General features: G+C 46.7%; 1 protein-coding gene across 2 annotated transcripts in view; it reads left to right on the plus strand.

Moving 5' to 3' along the window:
- Positions 1-20950, plus strand: part of LOC119400263 (transmembrane protein 114) — a 157275-nt gene that overhangs the window by 132149 nt on the left and 4176 nt on the right. For both annotated transcript variants that reach the window (XM_049418007.1, XM_037667276.2), the window contains exons 3-4: positions 8408-8545; positions 17935-18032. In XM_049418007.1, the coding sequence (XP_049273964.1) occupies positions 8408-8545; positions 17935-18032 (236 nt within the window). The remainder of the gene's footprint in view (positions 1-8407; positions 8546-17934; positions 18033-20950) is intronic.

Below are 20950 nucleotides of genomic sequence, written 5' to 3' on the forward strand. Positions count from 1 at the left end.
AGTCGCATCGCACGTACGTCGTCTGCTCGCACAAAACGACAAGAAATAAAAATGTATAGACAACTCAATAACTGGATGAGACAATCTTGCTGCTATGATAGCCGATAGCCAGCGTCAGCCATAACTTAGCCAACATAAGCCATTGCCGCTAGCATACCAGTACACACGGCGTTGAATTCGGTCAGAAATATGACACACATCGTTACATTATGTGGGCGGAAGACGGAAAGGAACATTTTGTTCGCAGAAAAAAAAAAAGAAGTGGCAAGCGTCCGCAGCGCCGCCTTTTGGTTGTCCACAGCAGCGTTTCTTTTGTCTAGCGCCAGCCGTTGCATAGCCACCCAGGCTAACGTTTATAGATGCATAAACGTTGACCCAGGCGACGAGTGGTCATTCGGGAAAACGCAAAATAAATGAAGAATCGAGAAAACGAAGAAATAAAAAAAGAAAAGAAACGAAGACGAAGCGAAACGCTGTTGAGGCTCGTGTCGCATCGTCCACCGGCGCATCCGAAGTTGGAAGCTGTTGTATACTGTCTTCCTCCTACTTGGTTTTGTTTTGTTTTACGCGGAAACAACAGCGCAACGACGGAAGCAACGATACACCGAGCTTATACGTACCGTTACGTCCCATTCTCTCAAGCACGTGGTGCATGTATCTAAGCCTAAATGCCTCGAACGCGCGCAGAATTTAGCGACGACCAGGGAGGTTATTAGGGAAGAAGAAAAGAAGACACCGTCGTGAAAGAACACGTATGCCTGCTGGCCTGCGCAACGCGACCCAAAGCTGCAGCGAAACGATCAGATCTATCCCCCTGCACCCCCCCCCCTCACGAAGACCGCTTTCGGCGCGATCCTTATTCACCGCCCGTTGAAAGCGAACAAACAAAAAAAAAAGGAACGAAAAAAGGCCACGTGACTCTCCGGTCCGCAGAGAAGGTCAACGCTGGGTCACCGAAGGTTGTTGCTGTGTCGTTCGCATCTAACGGTGCTTTTTTTTTTTTGTCCTCCCGTTCATCGCGTCATCCCTCCTCGCAATTTATCTATCTATCCTTCTCCTATACTAACCGCCTCTCCACAATAACGCCAACGCCGGCACACTGCTGGAACGTCTCCACCGGAAAAGTTAACCCTATACGTCGTCGCCGTCATTAGGGTTAACTCGCTGTACGCCGCATACCACGGAAGCTCCCATTAATAGCGCTGCCGCTTCGTATACCTCGAAAACAGCTCTCTTTCCTCTTTTCTCTCTCCGTCCCGCGTCCACTTGGGTGTGCAACGTAAAAGCGCTTCATCGTATTCCAAACGTTGACCTCCCCCCGCTTCCTGTAACGGTCGCCATTAGGCTTAGCTCTCGGTATCAAGACCCAATAGCATCCGCAAATGCGATACGCCTTCTGTTTCCTTATCCTCCGCCTTCCTCTTCTATTCCGTTCTTGCTTTTTAATCCGCAGAAGCGAAGATGGGTTTTCCCGGCCGCTTCTAGAATTCGCGCACGTGCGCCTGCATATACAATATAACCCTCAGTGTGCGCATGCGTGGGATGAAGCTGCGGGATTGGATCTTTCGGAGCGTGTCTCGGCCATCATCGCTGGCCCGTAACGTGCGGCCGGAGATTATATACGTGCTGATACGTGCCGCATAAGGCGAGAGCAAGACGCTAGGGGGCAGCACAGATGGAGGATATGTGTGTACCGTAGGGCGAAACTTTTTCATGCTCGCTCGGGGGGCGCCATTTTGTTTTTATTCTTTTCCTCGTACTAAGCCTTTTTTTTCGCTTCTTCCCGCTCATTCTCGCAGAAACTGTCGAGAGTTCGAGAAGCGAACCAGTACATAAGAACAAGCAAACAAGAAAGATCCGTACAGAGAAGCTATCACCTCTTTTTTTTCCTTTACTGTAAGAGACAGGAAGAAAACGCGACGTTTGTGCTTGCTTGTTTGTTTTTGTTGCCGGTGTGGTTTTCCGTCCGTAAATAGATTACACGCATCGCAGAACAGCTGGGGGATCACAACTCTAGCAAGCCGATGCAAAAGAAGCAACCCCCGAAAAAAAAAAAAAACGAAAGAAATCTACGCACGTTCGTGTTGGACGCGAGAAAGAAAACTTCCGAAATGATATTCGTGGCAACGTGTTCTCCGTACGCGCGCGCGCGCCGGCCTTAATAATGGCGTCTCGGTCGTGTGGTCCACATATATGTATGCGTCAAAATGCATGACTACCAAACTACGAGCACAGGAGGCACATGGAGTTCTCCGCTAGGTGTCGTCGTCCGTGTAATGAACACGACATACGCTGTTGCGGCTTCGCACCTAGCAGGGTTTAGGGTTGACGCGTGTGTCCGGGTGCATCTGTTTTTCCATACATCACCACCACTTACCGGATCTTTCCTCCCCTACTTCTTGGAGGAAAATTTTGAAGAGGATATAATATATATCCTAGATTGTTTATGTCAGCTTAGAGTGGTGGTAGTGCGGTGCAGTGTGTATGGCAAGTTGAATGTTGCGTGCGGTTTTCGTTCTTGTGTAACTTACCCGTCATGCACTCAAATCCGTGACGGATGCATCGATGTCGGTAGTCGACGTGTTTAGTGCGAAATGTTCGCGTATTTCAGGGGTGGGGACCATGAAGGTATCGACGACGCGAAGCGCGTTCTTTAAGGCCTTTCTTTCCTGCTTTGTTCTTTCCTGTCGAAATGTAAGCGAAGGGTCGGATATACACCCATTAACCTCGACCATATATATAGTTTCCTACTACATTTTCATCGTTAACATCATCCATCTCGAAAGCAATGTTTGCCTCGGCCAGGTCAACCCACCTTCTGTGAAGAGGTGTGATGTTGTTCACGATAATGTGGACAACAATTTCTGACCGAAGTATATTACCTCCTTAAGCTATGCGCTTTACAGCCGTCGTATGTGTTCTCATGTCGTTGTAATGTGTTTAGCAAAAAAAAAAAAAAAGCTTATTCTAGCAAGAAGAAGAAATAGTAGAGAAGGAAAGGCAGGGAGGTTAACCAGTATAGGACAACCGGTTTGCTACCCTACACATGGGGACAGGGTGGGGGAGATTTAAAGATGGAGAGGAAAGAGAGAGAGAGAGAAAGATAGAAAGATAGCACATGACACAGCACACATAGAATCAGTCGGTCACTCTTGCGTGGTAGTTGGTCACTTTTGCGTGGTACGCAACATTTGTCACAGTCGCTTGGCCAAGTTCGTCGCTCTCAAAAACCTCAGCAGTGCCTTCGTCGCCTTCAGTTGTGATGTCTTCTGTTGACAACATGCAAGTATTGTTTGAACAGACATTTGTCTACTGTCAAGGCGCGCTAGAACGGACGCCAATGACTGTCTCTGAGCATTATATACCGGACAGTCGCACTGGACGTGGTGTAGCGTCTCCTCGCAACGACAGGCATCGCAGAGAGCGTTGTCGGTCATTCCAATTCGAAAGAATAGGATTTCGTAAATGCCACCCCTAGCCACAAGCGATAAAGCAGTGTGGCCTCTCTTCGGCGGAGTCCAGTTGGCATACAGATATGCATCAAAGAGGACAGGTGGCGTTGACGATTAGTCCGGTTGGTTTGGCTGCTTGGTGGGCACCATAGAGCGAGCGTGATCTCCTGTGCAAGGCCTCGAAGACTGCGGCGTCATCGGGAACGAACAGGCCGATAATGCCGCTCGGGCAGCTCATGAAAGCACACAGGAAGATACCATCCCACTTTCAAGGTCTGACGCTGCCAGCGGTCTTCTTTATTCTAGCAAGAACAGTGATAGTACAATAACACTGGAACAGAAACACCGGAACAGAAATTATTTTCACGTGTACCTCAAACGCTAATAGCCTCTGCGTCTTCAGGCGAGCGTTCGTCTCGTTCTGGTTATTCCGCGAACCCGCCTAAAAAAAATCTTGCGACCAATTTCACCCAGAAATGGTCGCCTAAGCAGACAAATCAAATGCTATGCAACGCTTATGTCTCGCAGCAATCACTTTACTCAGTTGTACGAGACGCGCGCCTAAACGGACTACTTCGCAAGCTCCGGCCCCCGTAGCTTATCCTCCATTGCCAAGGAAAGTTGTCCGCGAGTGTAGCTAATGCTTAGAACAAATGGTGAACGACTTTTTACAGAGTACATATTACGAGTTGTAAAAGAGAGAACGCTTTAGAATACTACGAAACATCGATGAAAGAAACAGGGTTGCTGACGAACTATTGTCTAAGCCTCTAGCGAAGCATCTCCACGAACCCATCTTTCGAGTCTTGTCTAACTTCACACAGCCCAGTTGCATGACCAGGCTACAGCGGGAACATTTTGCGTGAACAAATGAAAGTATTGCGACAACGTCGTGGATCGTTAGCGTGCTTCAATTCTGCAGTAACATTAACTCTCTAGTTTAACTTTCACGAAGCGGCAGCCTATACTGCAAAAACAATTTAACCCAGTTTGACGCCTGTGAAATCTGAGTCTAGATCACTCTAAATATGTGAAATCAATACAGTGACTGAGAAGGATAATAATAATAATAATATCTGGGGTTTAACGTCCCAGACTGAGAAGGAAAAAAGGAAAATGGTTTTCGCCTTCCAGTCGTCTTAGGCGAATGCATAAGGGAATGATTGTGAGTTTTTATCGTGGAAAGGGAGATGCGGCAACAGTGATGCGGGTGGTGTGTGTGTGAAAAACTTTTATTCAATAAAATGAGAGTTTGCAGGCCCAAACGGACCCTTTACATAGAGGAGTCCTTATTCCGGGACTCCGCTGGACAACGCCGCTACCCGCGCCCGCTGGACTAGAGCCCGTTGAGACCCCAGGCCTGAGCAATTGAGTATAGGGCTGCCTCCCATGCCTCTCTAGTAGGGGAAGGGTTAGGGGGAATGGAAGGATTCAACTGACATGCCCAAACCATGTGAAAGTTATCGGAGACCTCCCCACAGTGAGGGCACCGCCCATCAACTTTCGGGTCAAAATGTTTTACTATGGCAGGACACAACAAGGTGTTGGTCTGCAGGCGCCTTAAGGTTCGCTCATCGGCCTAACTCAGGCCCTTAGCAGGAACCGGGAAAAGCCGACGGCGTTCGCAATAGTCAGCCAGAATTTCTTTGAATCGCAGAAACGGTTGCCTAGTCTCGGAGCCGGAAAAGCCTGGGTGGTATGGGGGGAACTCTAATGGACGTCTGCACACGCAGGACTTCGCATATCATGCGACACGGTTGCGGAAGCCAGTGCTGCTTCAGCGTCGCCGGGGCGTTCCATATGGCTCCGTCGTGTTCTGTATATATGCACCACCGAAATCGAGAACGACTGTACGCTTGTGTCGTCTAGCTTCGTCACGGTTTTTGTTTTCGTTGGTCGCGGGTTTAATGACAGGCACGAGAGGGCGGTAGATGTGATATACCATGCGCGGTAGCGCCGCCGTGTTATATGGGAGCACTCCGTAACGCGATTTGTACATCCGGTTCCAGGGTTGACCGGTTTTGTCCGGTCACGCAGACGACGGAGTGTGACCGGTTAATGCGATGACACGCGCTCAGCCGCGGAATCGCTACAAGCGCTGCTGTGCGATATAGTTGCGTGACTGCGAGACACTCCGCTGTAGATTACGCGACACGCTGTGTATAACAACGATGACGCTTTCTACTGTCGAGAGAGTGGCATGAAATAGTATGCAACCGTCGTACAGAGGCGTGTGTGCGACAGACACGGGGGGTGCGTAATCGTTTTCTTGTCCCTGGCGAACCTGTCCAGGAAGGTGGGCAAAGCCTATCCTCACCTCATCCACCCCTCGGACCTGAAATCTTTGGCAGCAGCAGTTACCCGGATGCATCATGCACTCTATGTAAACTGCTTTAATGTACGAAGCATAAACGGGCTTTTAGCCGCGTCGGACTCCTAAAAGCCTCTGACACCTTCACGAGAGCGGGCGTGACGCCCATGTTGCTACCTCTGTGACAGGCTTGTACCAACAAGGGCGGTTGGCAACAATCTCTAGTTAATAAGGCGTGGTGTCCCTCTTATGAGACTGTTGACAGACTGCCTCTTCTTAAGGCGAAAGCCTTATGTGCCTCGTCAAACGCGAAAATTGACCGTCGGCAGCGGCGTCAACACGTGTGTTGCGGAAAATCATCACCTGATGATGTCGCCATATGACGTTATCATGACGTCGCATATCGTCAAAATTTATGGCGATATAATGGCATCACATTACGTAACGTCATCGTTGCTTGGTTAAAAGCGGGCCGCTCACGCATGCAGTGCAAAACCAGGTGAGGCCCAGAAAGCTTGCAGTGCCTCCGATCTTGGAGGCAGTGCAAAAAACATCGTTAGGTGTCGAAAGCTCTCGGCAGGGAGGGGGCTGGGAGGATCAGTACATCGATTCACGTCACCATGGCATGCCCGCCACCGGAATAGAAGTCGAAGGGCAACGCTTATATTCTTGGATTGGATAGAAAAAAAATAAAATAAACGCGAAATCGTTTCGTCGTGGCTCGACAGCCCCGGCGGGAGGGATGAGAGATGAACGTTTTAGATAACGCGCGTTGGCCGTGAGGAACAATTCGCGCGTGCGCAGTGCGAATTTTCTTTTCTCCGATCGGCGCGCCACCACCGTTCTCCCATCACGCCCACTGCGAGTTGACCTATCACGCTTATGTAGTCATGTGTGAATACATGGGACACCCCCTCCCCCCATACTATTACCTCGTCTTTTTACTGGGTCCTGAACGTAAGAGCCTCAGTGGGAGGGAGTTGAAAAGAGAGGAGGGGGTGGCCCTGCAGTCCAACTTCGCCCCCCCCCCCCTACTACGGAGAACACTGCGCATACCTGTGTACGTAGTATCTGTACAACACGAACAGAGCGGGCTCGTAGAGAAACAACAACAAAAAACAAGTAAAGGCTATACGATGAGCTAGTACAGTGCGTAGACTACGCCGGAACGCAGCAGCAAGCACCAGCGGGACGCAGTCTATATGCAAAGCGTTTTCCCCTGCGAAAAAGACAATGCAATTCGCTCTGCAGTCTCGCCCTTTATTCATTGCTTTTTTTTTTCTTTCCTTCTTGCTTCACCCCTTTGTGTTCGCAGTTGTTGGTGCATGGATATTAAAGAAGTTGCACGCCGCAGCATGCTGCAGCCGCGATTCTGACGAAACGCCCTCGTAACCTTGACTGCATTAGGCGTGGATTCTCTTAATCCCGGCTCTTACACAGCGAACCTATACAGCAGGAGCACGGTGTACGCCGTTTCTTGTTGTATGCGGAAGGGCAATTGTTTTTACGACGCGTACAAACCGTAGTTCTTGTGGATGGTGATGGTAAAGTGAACTCAATGGAAATTAAGAAAAGAAAAAGATAGATGCGCGCCCGTAACACGCCTTCGTTAACCCCGTTCAGCGCTACGCATGCCTGTAAAGAGGCCTAATATCAGCCGCTCTACGAAAACGTAAAATGCAGTACAAAAATATCCAAAACGAATCATCCTGAAACATGTTTACAACTTCGATTGTAAATGAATTGCTTGCTTTCACAAATAGCACGAATGTCACTGCGAAATAAATAAAGCCTGTTAACTCTGAGCCAATGTCATGTCACTAATGTGTAGCTTTTAACTTTCGGAATTATTTTAAGTTACATGCTGTTCGAGTAACTTGTTGTTTTTAAAATTGTTTTGATGATGTGTTCTAATAGTAATGTATAGGTATTAATCGTATGTCATGTTAGAAATGTATAGCTTATCTTTTTTACAGTTGTGTTCAGTGATAACCTCGTCCATGAATTCGTTGTTACTAAAACTGCTTTAATAACGTATGATTATGTGTAAACAAATATGTAAATTTTTTTTGACTGCGTGTGTGCCTTTCTGCTATAATTTTTGAAGGGACTGGCAGTATTGTTGAATAAATAAGCAAATAAATCAATAAAGAAATAAACAAATTAATTAGTTAATTAATTAATAATTAATTAATGCAGCGAGACGTGGCGTTGTCTATGGGTGTTGAACCGACGACGAGTGAGGATTACGTTGTAAGAAGATGTATTTAACACCAACGCCTCAACGATGCCCTTGGGAACAAGGGCAGGGAGGCAGGGAGGCAAGCGCTTTGCGTGTATTCAGTTAGACCACACCGTAGACAAACTGTATGCAAATATGTCATCGGTGCATTCAAGACGCCCATGCTTGGGCGTACCTGATGAATACGCGAGTGAAAACCTTCTATTGCCTTCCTCATTCTCGGTATTGTAATTGCAATGAATTCTTTTCTAGCTCGTGTCACATTGCTTCGCGTGTATTAGGGTATGTGTGTGGCAAGATCCGCGTCGAGTATGAATTGAACTTGAAGCAGCGTTTCGTGGCATCTGTTGTACCTTGCATACTTACACTCGCTGCTTTTGTTTTTTCTTATGGATGACGCAGACATGGCCCGCTCGGTGGTGGCGCTCTTCATCATCTCCTTCTTCTTCGCCTTCCTCTCGTTCTTCACGGGCATCGCCGGTTGCTGGAAGCGATCGAACAGCAACATCATCGCCACCGGTTTGCTGCAGATACTCGCAGGTAAGGCTGCCGTCCCCGACAAGTGTCAACCAACTACCCTTGTGTGTCTCCTGCAATCTTTAGGCTTATGCGCTGCCCGGGGCATAGAGTTTCATACAATACTTACTAGAGGGAACTCTGGCGCTAGTGTCTATGGGAGCTGCAACGCATGGCGCTTCAGCCAGCATGGGAATGATGGGTAGTACACAAATTTGTCTAAACTTCGTACTTTCGGCTCCGTTTGACTCCGCTTTGTTGCAAAACAAAGTTCAGCAAAAGTCAGCAGTTTCACTTCGCCACTTTAACTTAATTCTTTAGGCTAAGCGATTCAAATCTGGTCACGAAGTTCACAACGATCCATTCTTTTGTCCGAAAGAAAACCAAAACATAGCAATAAACAAAGCCACAAGTACGTTTGAAGCCGCAAGCACGAAGACTAGGCAAATTTGTGTACTACCCATCATTCCCATGGTAGCTGAACGATCGCAGCGCCAGAGTCCCCTCTAGTTAATTTTAGGAAACTCTATGGCCCGGGGTGGGGGGTTCACTCATTCGAAAGATTGTGGTTGCACCCGGACGCCATACAAGAATAGATTTAGAAAGTCTATAGACTGTCTAAACCCATTTTTAGACAATCTACAGACTGTCTAAATCTATTTTTGTAATGTAGCCCGCATGTATGGTCTGCTTGTACGTATGTTTGTGAGATGCAAAAAAAAAAAAGAAAGCATAATGTGGACTTGTTGGTATACACTGAAACTAGAGTTGCTGTGTATGCTACCTTTAGGTAGCAGAGTTGCGCGTCTGTCTTCTAAACGCCGCAAGTGTCGATTTCGCTTGTTGCGAAACAGCTATGCGTTGCGGAGAAGCTGACGCTCGGGTCGATTTTTGTATTTCTCGACGCTGCAGCGAACTTGATTGACACTAGTCATTGAGAGTCAAGTTAATCACCGGTCTTCGACTACTTAGACACGCCAAACATGTCGATCGGCGACGCGCTGGGCATTCCGCCTGCAAAAACGGAGTGCGGCTTCGCCGAATAGCCGTCGTTACTAGCCAGACCTACGCGCAACTCTGCAGCTCGAAAGTAGCATATACAGAAACTTTAACTGAAACTTGAAAACAGCGCTATGGCGGGACTCAGAATTGAAGCAAGCAACAAAGCAGGGCGCTGACCAACAGCAACAAGTTCATTTCGCCGTAGCAGAATATATACCCCCTGGGAAAAATATAAAAAATCACAGCATATCAACGGAGTGAATGATGATGAGTGGGCGAAGCTGCGGAGGTTCATCGGTAAACCGTGAATCTTCCGTGAATTCTGCCCAGTACATCATCACCGACGTGAGATCGGGCGCGTTTATACTAGAGGTTCGATGAGAGTTATGACGACTTGCAGCTCACTTTAATTTTACATGTACGCTGTGAATTTTCATTGTTTAGAAAACCATTGCTTTAGAAAACATCTGGCGTCTTTCGTTAAACAGCTGGCGTCTTTTCGTTTTGCTTTAGAAACATCTGGCGTTCTTTCGTTTTGCTTTTAGAAAACATCTGGCGTCTTTCGTTGGTTTATTTCATCAGTCAACGGCGTTTTGAACAAAATTTTTATTGTTTAATCACGCACAGGAGAAATCTCACCAGGCACTACCTTGGAGGTAAACAATGGCTGCTAATGGGAATGAGAGACAGAAGAAGTCGGTTTTTAGCTAACACTTACACTTCTACTTCTACTAACGTTTCCTACTGGAACATGCCAATGGCTGCTAACGGGGAATGAGAGACAGAAGAATTCGGCTTTTAGTTAACGCGCACGCTGCGAATTTTTTATTGTTCAACAACGCACAGACAAAATCTCCCACCGGCACCACCTTGGCGGTCAAGATCTGGTACTAGCGTTACGACTGGTTACGCACTACTACGACTACGAGGGACGAACGGGTGCCGCCTTAAGGAGCTTCGCCCCTAAAAAAAATAGATTTTGAAGACAGCATTCCATTATGACTCATGCGCGCGGATTGCAGTCAGTGATCAAGATATTAATGATATTTTTTTTTCAGCAAGTCTAGGGAAGCCACGCTTACAGAGGAGTAATTGCGCGTGCGAATTACGTGGGCTTCGAAGATCTCTCTGTCGCATCGACCCTCGTTTCTAAATACAATCAGGACCAAATGTCCACTATAACATTAATTAATTTTGTAGAGTAGTGCCTAGTTAGCAATATTCGCACAATATCGACAATGGGTGATGTTGGCTAGAACTGACTATACTGTCTCCTATCCGCTTTTCATAACAATGTATTAAAATATGTGTGTACTACTTACTGTACATTTTACTCACTGCATTAAGGGCTTCGTAAACTCCTACTATTCCCCTCAAGAAATTTCTTCACCAGTATTCTTCTTATTTTTTTCTTTATATTTGCGATGAAATATTCAACTAACCTGAAATCAAGTTATGAAATGCTCACGAGCGTGTCAATGTACATGTTCCTACGTAAACTATATACGCACACAAACCCGCAGTTTTTCGTATTGTATTACAAACGCGCCAGATTTTTTTTTTCCTTACGAATACGGCGTGTAAGCTATAAAGAACCGGGTCGGCGCCATAGATATTTCATTCGTTCAGGGAGAAACGAAATCACCAACTCAGGCGTCCCCGCCATGCCCGTATATACGGAACAGATTTCACAATTCCGCGCGCATTTCACCCAAATCGACCTTCGCCACTCACCGCCTACACATGCACACAAGCAAACATATAAGCGCGTTGCGTAAACAATTGCGGCGTTGCGTGTGTACCCGCGTACTATATAATCCTATACTCGACACGCAGGCGCGGCGTTTCGGTCTCGGATTTCATTCGTCTTGCGTCGGCCTTGTATGAGGCCTCACCCAATCGCAGCAGCGACTGCGGGTGCGTTTTCGCAAACGCTGTATTCTATAGGTATGTGTGTAGTTTTGTGCACTGTACGTATGCGTTATAGGCTTTGTTTTCTTGCGTTGTTTTCTCTCAGTGTATATGCGGGCGATGCACAGAAATACAGGAAACTGCCTGCGGCTCGACGCGCACAGCGTTGCGCCGACTTGTGCCACGGTTGGCGATCGACTTCAGGGACTTTACAAGAAATCGATTCGGATAGCGTCGCGCGCGCTCCCGTGTAATACGTGTAATATATATGTGTATGCGTTCCATTGCAAGCGAAACAGGCGATGTGCGTTCTGGTACGTTCGTCTGAAAGCACTGCCTTGTAAAGGCGAAACAAAAGCGAAAACAAAACAATGACGCAGCAAAAACGCGCACGCATTCACCTAAGACGACTGGAAGGCGAAATCCATCTTCTTTTTCTTATCAGTCGATGTATTGTTCCTGCCAGGCCACCCAATGAAAGCTTTTTTATACATTACGTGATTTTGCAATGCCTCCTTTATCGGCCCACCTTTGATCAAGCTACGATGTCCTGTGATGACGTCACAAGACGTCACAGTGAAGTCATGACGACGTCACAAATTTTGGCGATCTGTGACGTCGTGATAACGTCATATAGTGACGTCATCACGTGAGGATGATTTTTTTTTTTCATCATTCCCGTTGACGCCACCGACGCGGGACGCCGGTCAGTTTTCGCGTTTGATGAGGCTTGTAAGGCTTTCGCCTTAATAAATTAACAAAATACTATAGGCACATGGCCATCGACTGTTCATCGTAAAGCGATGAAAATCTTTCATGCTTCTTTGAAGATACCAGTACATGTGATGACTGCTGACTTAAACTGCATCGCGAGTGTGCATTGTGCTCGTGTGTGCGAAAGATTAGCGGGATGTTTTCAAACGAGAACTCTTGAATTCACCGAACGCAAGGCTACGTAATTTTTCTGAACGTTCAGTTTCTTTTTCTGATAGCCAAGTGAAAAGAGGTACCCGCCGACAAGAAATGGCGACAACTCCTTCATTTATTTTTTATTTAAAAAAAAGAGAAAAAAAACAAGCAAGTGGACATGATTTTAGGGCGGAGGCACGGGCACTCAAGGAGAAGTTGTTGAGGTTCTTATTATCCGGAGTTTCGAGATAAGCGGGAAATAAAGAGAACTTTGTAAAGGAATGCGTAACGATACATTGACAACATGAACAGCAATAAACGATCGAACAAACAAATAAAGAATCCGATTTGAGTTCAAGGCAGATACACAAGCACTCGCGAAGACAAGGGGTTCGTATTATCCGGTGTTTCGAGATAAACGGAAAGTAAAGGGAATTACGCGATGTAACCGCCCAACGATACACGGACATGAACAGCAATAAAACAATGAAGTAACACACAATGTGAATTGAAGTGAAGGTAAAGCCGCGAGTGTTCACGAGGAGTTCGCATTTTCCGATGTTTCTAGAAAAACAAAAGAGAAACAAAACGAGAACTACTTGACAAAAACATTGAACGAAACACCGAGAACACGAAAAGCACAAAAGAGTCAGTGACGTAACGAACAAACAACGTTAAGTGGCTTGAAGGTGGAGGCACGATCGCTCGCAAGGGTTAGGCGTTCGTATTATCCGGGTAATTCGAGAAAAACGGAAAAGAAAACGAGAACTATGCGAAAAAACAATCGGTGCTGTAAAGCGCGCGCTCGAATTACGTACATGCCTGCGCAGCGCTCTCCTTTTTTTTTTTCTTTTTTCTCTGTAGGCTTTGGGAAGAAGCCGGCTCAGGTGCATTTCTTCGCTTTTGTTTTATGTATTCCTTCTTTCTTTTTTACTTTTCGATCGTTGGGAACTCAAAACGCGCGCGATCACCTTGACATTTCAGAAAGACGGCTGCGTGAGCTATAAGGCCCGCTACGCGCGGGCCTCAGCGGAGGCATGCGTACCTAAATAACGTTGTTAGTTGTGTGCAACATTCACTTACCTGTATAAACTGCCTGAGTTTGAATGTAAGAGACGAAGGTATTGACGAAGTTATATCTATGTAGCCGGTTTTATAATCGAGGTTCGGTTAGTGAGTTGCATGCAGTACCTGCGTGTATATGTTCAATGTAATGAGAAGGAAAAAAAAAAGTATAATTGACAAAATTATATGACCATATGAATTTGACTTTGCCGAGATTGTTGAGCTATTATGATTCTGTGTTTTGTGTCTTGGCTGTGTGTTTTTCTTTTGTATCAGTCGCGCTGCGCTTTTGAACGAATGTGAGTATACTCAGTTTAAAAACAGAAGTAACAGAGAGCACTGCTAACTATTCGACTAACACAAGAGCGTCGCTGTTGCAGCAATATATCGTGAAAACGAATCTCGAAGATATCCGTTAGGCCCTAAAGCTAAAGCCAGAGCCTGAAGCGACAACTGAACGCAACTAGCTATACACGTCGTTATGAAACAGGCGATACTCCAGCCTAATACCAAAAAAGCAATAGTCATCTTGTTTAGCCTTCGAAAAGAAATCAAAAGAAAAAAAGTCACAGGGTCCCTTATGTATTCGCATAATACGGACGACGCGAAGGCGAATGCCATCTTCTTTTTCTTCGCGGTCCATGTACTGATCATCCCTCGGCCTCCTCCAAAAGCTTTCTTCAACTCACCTGGTTTTGCACTGCCTGCGTGATCGGCCAACCTTTGACCAAACTAGGATGTCATGATTACGTCATCATGCGACGTCACGTTATGTGACGTCACAAATTCTGGTGATCTGTGACGTCATGACGACGTCATCACGTGATGATGACGTTTTGCATCACTCGTGTGCGACGCCGGCGACGCGGGCCGCCGACGTTCAATTTTCGCGTTTGATGAGGCATGTGAGCCTATTACCTTAATAATAACTTTAAAAAAATTCAGCAGCCCTTTCTGAAGCTTGGCGTGGGCGTGCCTGACCAATATGCTACTTTCGCGTATCCCAATCTGGCTTCCTAGTTGCGATTTGACTGACGTCTGCACCAAGCTCGATACCGATTAGCTTGGACAGTGTAGCAGCGACCACGCTTGATCGCGATCTCAAATGCGCGTGTTACACCGGTATTGTAGCCGATTCGCAGCGTCAGCCAATTGGCCACAGCGGTTGTATCGGTTACGGTGCTCGGCTGCTGACACGAAGGTCGCGGGTTCGATCCCGGCCGCGGCGGTCGCATTTCGGTGGAGGCGAAAATGCTCGAGGCCCGTGTACTGGGCGATGTCAGTGCGCGCTAAAGAACACCAAGTGGTCAAAATTTCTGAAGCCCTCCACTACGGCGTCCGTCGTAATCATATCGTGGTTTTGGGACTTTAAACCCCAATAATTATTACAAATACCGTCTACGTCAGTTATCGCCGTAAACCTGTCCTCTGCTTGCTTGCTGCACACAACTGACACGTACAGTGCGCGAAACAGACGCACACCGGCGCGTAACGAAGCCGTGACAAGCGCCGCAGCTAGACGTCTACGTAAGCGCAGTTTTTGTTCAACCGGCATCGAGGCCAACGCAGACACCTCGAGCGGGCGAGCGCGCCTTTTGGGCGCAGCGCGAACGGCGACGCATGCAGGGTTTTTAGCATGCCAGAACAATGCGACGCTCGCGAGGGTGTTGCAAAACGTTTCGAGCAGAAAAACACGAGAGGTAGATGGAAACTTTGAATAAAATGACGGAAGGGCGGCTGGTTGCACGCATCCGTGCTTTCGCACGCGCGGCTTGTGCGCTACGTGCAGTGTAACTGCTGCTGCGCAAGGTCGATCGCTGCGCGAGGCCTCGCGCATAGGCATAACTGAACATTGTGTAGCGTATATACAATTGTACTCTCACTGTTTCAGAATGACTGTCAGCGCATTTTGGCGCTTAGCAAAAGTGTATTTTGGCGCTTACGCTTAAAGGAGTACTCACACGAATTTTAAATATTTGCGGCTTGTTGCGCTAAATAAAAACACCGATGTCGAGAACCCTTAAAAGAGTATTGCAGTGCCTGGGAATGCACCGAATATATTTTTAATACCGGTACCTTAAAAAAAAAACACTTTCGGTTTTGATATCGAGGGAGCGGCTTCTCAGTGACGTGTCATCGCAGTGTGACGTCACGGGGAGACAGTAACAAGAGTGTTCCCACTACAGAGTGTTCCTTCGGTAAACGGGAAGGGGGTTTACGCGTTGTGTTTTGACTGTTTGCTCTTAGACGGGCAAAGGGGGGCAGGTGAAAATTTTGTCGGGGAGCGGGGGGTGGGGGGGAGCTGTCTGCACTCCAGAGTTCAAAGCAGACGACTGACGGCGGCGGAGTTGCAGTAGAAACACGATAAGTCTCTAGGTCGTTCGTGTTACTATTCCTATTCATTATACGTTAGCGTCGAGCATTCACAAAACGCGAGTGCAGACGCGAACCACTCCGGAACTACTCCCAATGCGTTGCTCCATGCTTAGATAAACTGGTTACAGAGCGATTCCAAGTCGTACCTTCATGCAAACATGGGTAGCGGTAGTTCTTATCAATTATCTGCTTTCGCATTTTGATAGTACACGATGTAGCGCCGAGCGAAGCAAGACGGAGGGACTAAAAGATAAATAAATACAAGCACGAGCACTTTCTGTCAAAATTTTAGGTCTCACCGACCGCATTTTGACGGTTGTGTACGTTAAGGAACTTCAGGCGGTCAAAATTAATGCCGAGTCCCTCGCTAATGTGTGTCTCAGAATCACAGCATAGTTTTGGCAACTAAAATCTCAGTCCTCAGAAAGGTGCAGCCGCAGAACTCGGTGCCTTTTTTTTTTTTTTCGTCTGCTGTTTATTAGATATACAGCAATCTATACCGGATATGTGCCCCGCTTGCCTCTTCGATTCTTTTCGCATTCGACAAACAGAGCGACGCTGTTAGCCGCGGGATGCGCAGCGGTATTTGTTTTTCACACGCCGCAGGGTTCCATAGTCCATTCCATACGGAGCGAGCGAGTGCGTCGGAGCGCCCTCTAGGTTCTTTCGCGAGAACGATTGGCTCGTCGGAGCGGAACGGCGGTGCGCAGCGAACCAACGCAATGCGCGTCGTGACGCTCGGCATACACTGCGCACTACATTCGGCGGATGGGTGTGTCTTCTAAATTGAGTGTACGCCCCCCTTTTATCTTTGGATTCCGGTTTGTTTTGTTTCCTTTATCCTCATGGAGGCGGACAGGTGTCTGTCACTCATAGCGGGTGTCCATGACACGCGGGCACGTTGGAACTCGCAAACACACTTCTCTTTCCTCCCTTTGTCGTACCAACGTGTGATACACCAGCACGGGACGAGGCATGGATCAGTGTAAACACATTCCCGGCTTCGTTATCGGCAATCGCCAGCTGTGCATGCAGCCTCGTGCGCCAACAAAAGAATGTGCCGTGTTCGCCGCTAGGGCCACGGGTGGTTCTGGCCATAGGGTTTCATAATAGCACAGTAGAGGGAAAACTGGCGCTAGTGTCTATGGGAGTTGAAATGTGTGGCGCTTCAGCCAGCGTGGGAATGATAGGTAGTACATGGACTCGCCTATACGCCGTTTCATGCATCAAGTGCGACGCTATGGAAGCTAGCGATACTTTTTGCAGTACATGCGTTCGCGCTAAGAAATTGTTCAATGATTTCACCCACCGTAACGTAATTGTTTTTTTTTTTAGGCTGAGAAATAAGTGAAGATGCTTCGTGCCTTAGAAATAAACAAACCCCGTTATTTATACGGTTGTCAACAGGTTGTTTTAGATCGCTTAGCGTTTCGTTGCTTTGCGTAACGTGGCCTCCGCGATTAGTGCCGGAAGCGCGCAGCCTGAGGCAATCGCGGAGGCCACGTTTACAACGACGCAATCTAACCGCGAGACGCGCGGACTTACACATGTTGCTGTGTCGAACTTCTTGTGTAGCTTCCACAGCATTGTTCTTTCGGCTTCGTGCGACCTGCAGCCGCTTAGTCGCAAAACGAAGTTCTACTAAAGTTCAGCAGTCCCACCTAACCACCTTGACCCTTTTAGGCTGACCAATTCAAATCAGCTCACGAGGTTCACAATGAGCCATTCTTTTTTCAGAAACAAAGGGCAAAACCAACTATAAGCAAAGCCACAAATGCGTTCGAAGCCGCAAGCGCGAATACTAGGCAAATTCACGTACTACAAATCATTCACTATGCCCGCCATCTCGGAGGCCATGCATTCACATGGCGGTCGAACGGTCGCAGCACCACCGTTCCCTCTCGTAACTACTGTAGCAAACTCTACGCAGTGCACACACATGACCCTAACTAGTAACCGCCATTAGCCAACTACAAAAACAAAATGGGAAAGTATGCAGGTCCTTAGTAAGGAGGGAACAGCAAGCGAAACAATTTCGAGCTTGTGCGTTCTTGCTCCCCCCCCCCTGCCTGTTGTTTGTGTAAATGAGTCATTATCATTGCCATGACCTCGCGTCGTGACCTCTCAAAATTTTTTTTTCTTTCTTACAGCCTTGACAGTGGCGGGTGCGATGGGCCTGTGGCACGGTGTTGAGTACTACGACTTCAAGAAGCTTCACGACAGCCAATCCGTCTACTCCTGGCCAGCCGTGAGTCTCAAATTTCGATCACCCTAACGACGTTACAGAGGCCGTACTCACGAAGGAACACTAAAGAGAAAGAAATATCTGAGCTGTGTTAGTAAATCAGCTCTCCGCAAGAGCAGAAAGAGACAGACGGCCCCTCACATTACAGAAATTACTTGGACCATGGCCTGAGATGCATCTTCAGAAAAAGGCGAACATCTTCCTGACAGATTTTTTAGCGGAGGCCGGACTGGATAAGGCCTGTGATAGACAGCCAGGGATTGATTTATATGAAAGGTGTTAGTGCATATACTGATAGTAGAAAAGGAAGGTGTGCGGGTGAACAGTTTATGACAGTGTGAACTGCTACAAGCAAACTGTGTATTGGTATGATATTTGAAGTGATTTCAGTGTGCGGATTGTTCACGTTTAGGTACCATACAGTATTATTCTTTTTTTTTTTCGCTGCATAACTTCGTGGTATGGAGTAGCCGAGGCAATATGGACCTCAACCTCTCCACAGCAAAACAGTTAGAACAGAACAGAACAGAACAGACCCCTCTTAACGTCAAAAGATATTTGATATGTGAGCGAGAAAATACGCAACCATGGATTACTGAAATGCAGGTGGTGACGCGTTTCGGCAGCAGTAAGCTGTGACGTCGTAAATTTTTACGGCTTTTGTTAGGGCTTAATTATTTTGCACACAGTACGCTGAGGAGCCCGTCACTTTAAAAAACTGCATTATAGTGACGGGGCAACAGTTATGATTAGGGGTGTGCGAACAGTGAAATTTAGAACCGAATCGAATACGAATCGAATATTATTCCGATAGTTTTCGAATAGCAAGACAACAATCTTGAAGACAGACCTACCATTCTACAACTTTTTTTATTTCAATCAAATATTCACAAACTTTAACGAAGTAACATTACCGTTACATTTAGCCGACAAAATATACCACAATTATGTAAACTGAGGTAAACTGGCATACATTAGCGATTAGTGCCTTCGAGGTATTTTTGAACTGCATGATGAATACGACAGTTACTTCAGTATTCGAGGTGGTACTTTGTCACCAGCTTTTAAATAGTACTAAGGCGTCAAAGTTAAATTATGTTTCGTGAATGAACCTCACGATAATGCTAGCGGGTTGAGGACACATGCGCTTCGGCGACACTGTATTTTAAAGCAAAAATTCTTTCATCCGGTGATGAGTAAAGCTTCGATAGTCCCGTGAAAGCTTCAACTGCATGCATCTTGGCAATTGGCCAGTTTGAAAAGAAAAACGATCATTTGCTCCTCCGACGTGTTGCCCATTTGGGATTTTCTCGGCAGTGCTGATTATTCGAAAACTACGCGAAAAATACTCGGTAATTCGAATTCGCGCTATTCCATTCGTGTACCTAATCGAATACAACGCGATTCGATTCGTTATTCGAAATTTTCGAATATTCGCACACCCCTTAGTTATGATATAAGTGCGGCGGCCGAACCGCAATGGTGACGCAGCATTCTTTAGGTTTCAGTGGTCTGCCCGTGTCACTCGGAACGATGTACCATACGGCTCGGTACCGCACGTGTACAATAACTGTCGCCCCGTCACTCTGGTGCAGTAGAGTGACGGCTCTCACTCAGCGCAGTCAGTTTGTACTTTTTTATACGTCGGTAAACATAGATACATATTACTCTAAAGAAGCCAAACATTGAACTAAAGGAAGTTGCGATAAGTTTTGATGAGTCACTACTGTCAAAATACGAAAGAAAAAATCCCTTTGAATTCCATGACGTCACTCGGACGTACAGGCTCTTCAATACAAAAACTGAACATTCAAACGCAATTTATTTTCTAATAATCAACCTGTTACCGCGGAACAAACGACGTTGCACAGTTCTGAAGAAACACATTGTCACTCTAAAGTGATTTAAAGTGTCTTTTGTGTCCTTGTATGTTTGTGCATGCACATCCAATAGAATAATAATATCTCATTAGGTGCATGGAAAAAGACCACGATAGAACGAGGCCAGGAGTGGTATGCCGCAAGCGTATGCTAAGAAGACTGTCCATTTAAGTGCACGCTGGTCGGAGGACATATACGGGACGATAGCCCGCGGTGACGACTGGCGCCAGCCCATTGGCTTTCGAGCCTTATCCAGTCACCGCGCGCTGATATGGACACCCCACTTTGTGGAACCTACGCGAGGGCTGCCAGTTTGAAAAGCCAGAAAATAGCAAAAAAATTGGGGAAAATAGCCATAAAAGTAGCCAACTCATACCAAGGCCAGTAAAAGTTGCCAAAAGTAGGCAGGCGTGCGTGAAAACAACTGCAAGTTTGTTTAATTAAGTGACTCAATACAAAATATTTTCGGCGAAAATGTAACTGTACAGCATGAACCCTTCAAAATCAGAATTACTGAAATTCAAGAAAAAATTGCCGACCTTAGCGATCACTTCGTGTGCAGGATGACGTCGTTTCTTGTGCTCTTGCAAAAATGACTCTCTTCACGCGTTCTGCATGACTTTTATTAAACGGACTAAAAGCAATAAATAGCCTTGTGGCGACAATAAAAAACGAGTACGCCATGAGTGTGCTCTAAGTCCGAGCAGTTAATATTCCTGATTCGCAGTCCGTGCCTAGTCCTAAGAAATGACGCATGCATTTCGTCGAACACCCGAATTCTATTGTCGATGAGTTCTTCTGTGTAATATGCAAGTACCAAACTCACTTATGGGAGCTGTAAACACGCTTCGGTCGCCATGTTTTGGCACCGCATCCTCGAACGCCAACGGCTGCGACGTCACCAGATATCGATAATATGGTTCAAATCGAGGCAAAAAGAAAGTAGCCCCAAAGTAGCCAATAAGCTTTTTCTGCCGCCACGGGTCGAAAAAAGTAGTCAAATTGGCGAAAGGTAGCCGAACCTGTCAAGTAAGACGGCAA

Source organism: Rhipicephalus sanguineus, chromosome 7 (genome assembly GCF_013339695.2).
Source record: "Rhipicephalus sanguineus isolate Rsan-2018 chromosome 7, BIME_Rsan_1.4, whole genome shotgun sequence".
Taxonomy (NCBI): Eukaryota; Metazoa; Arthropoda; class Arachnida; order Ixodida; family Ixodidae; genus Rhipicephalus; species Rhipicephalus sanguineus.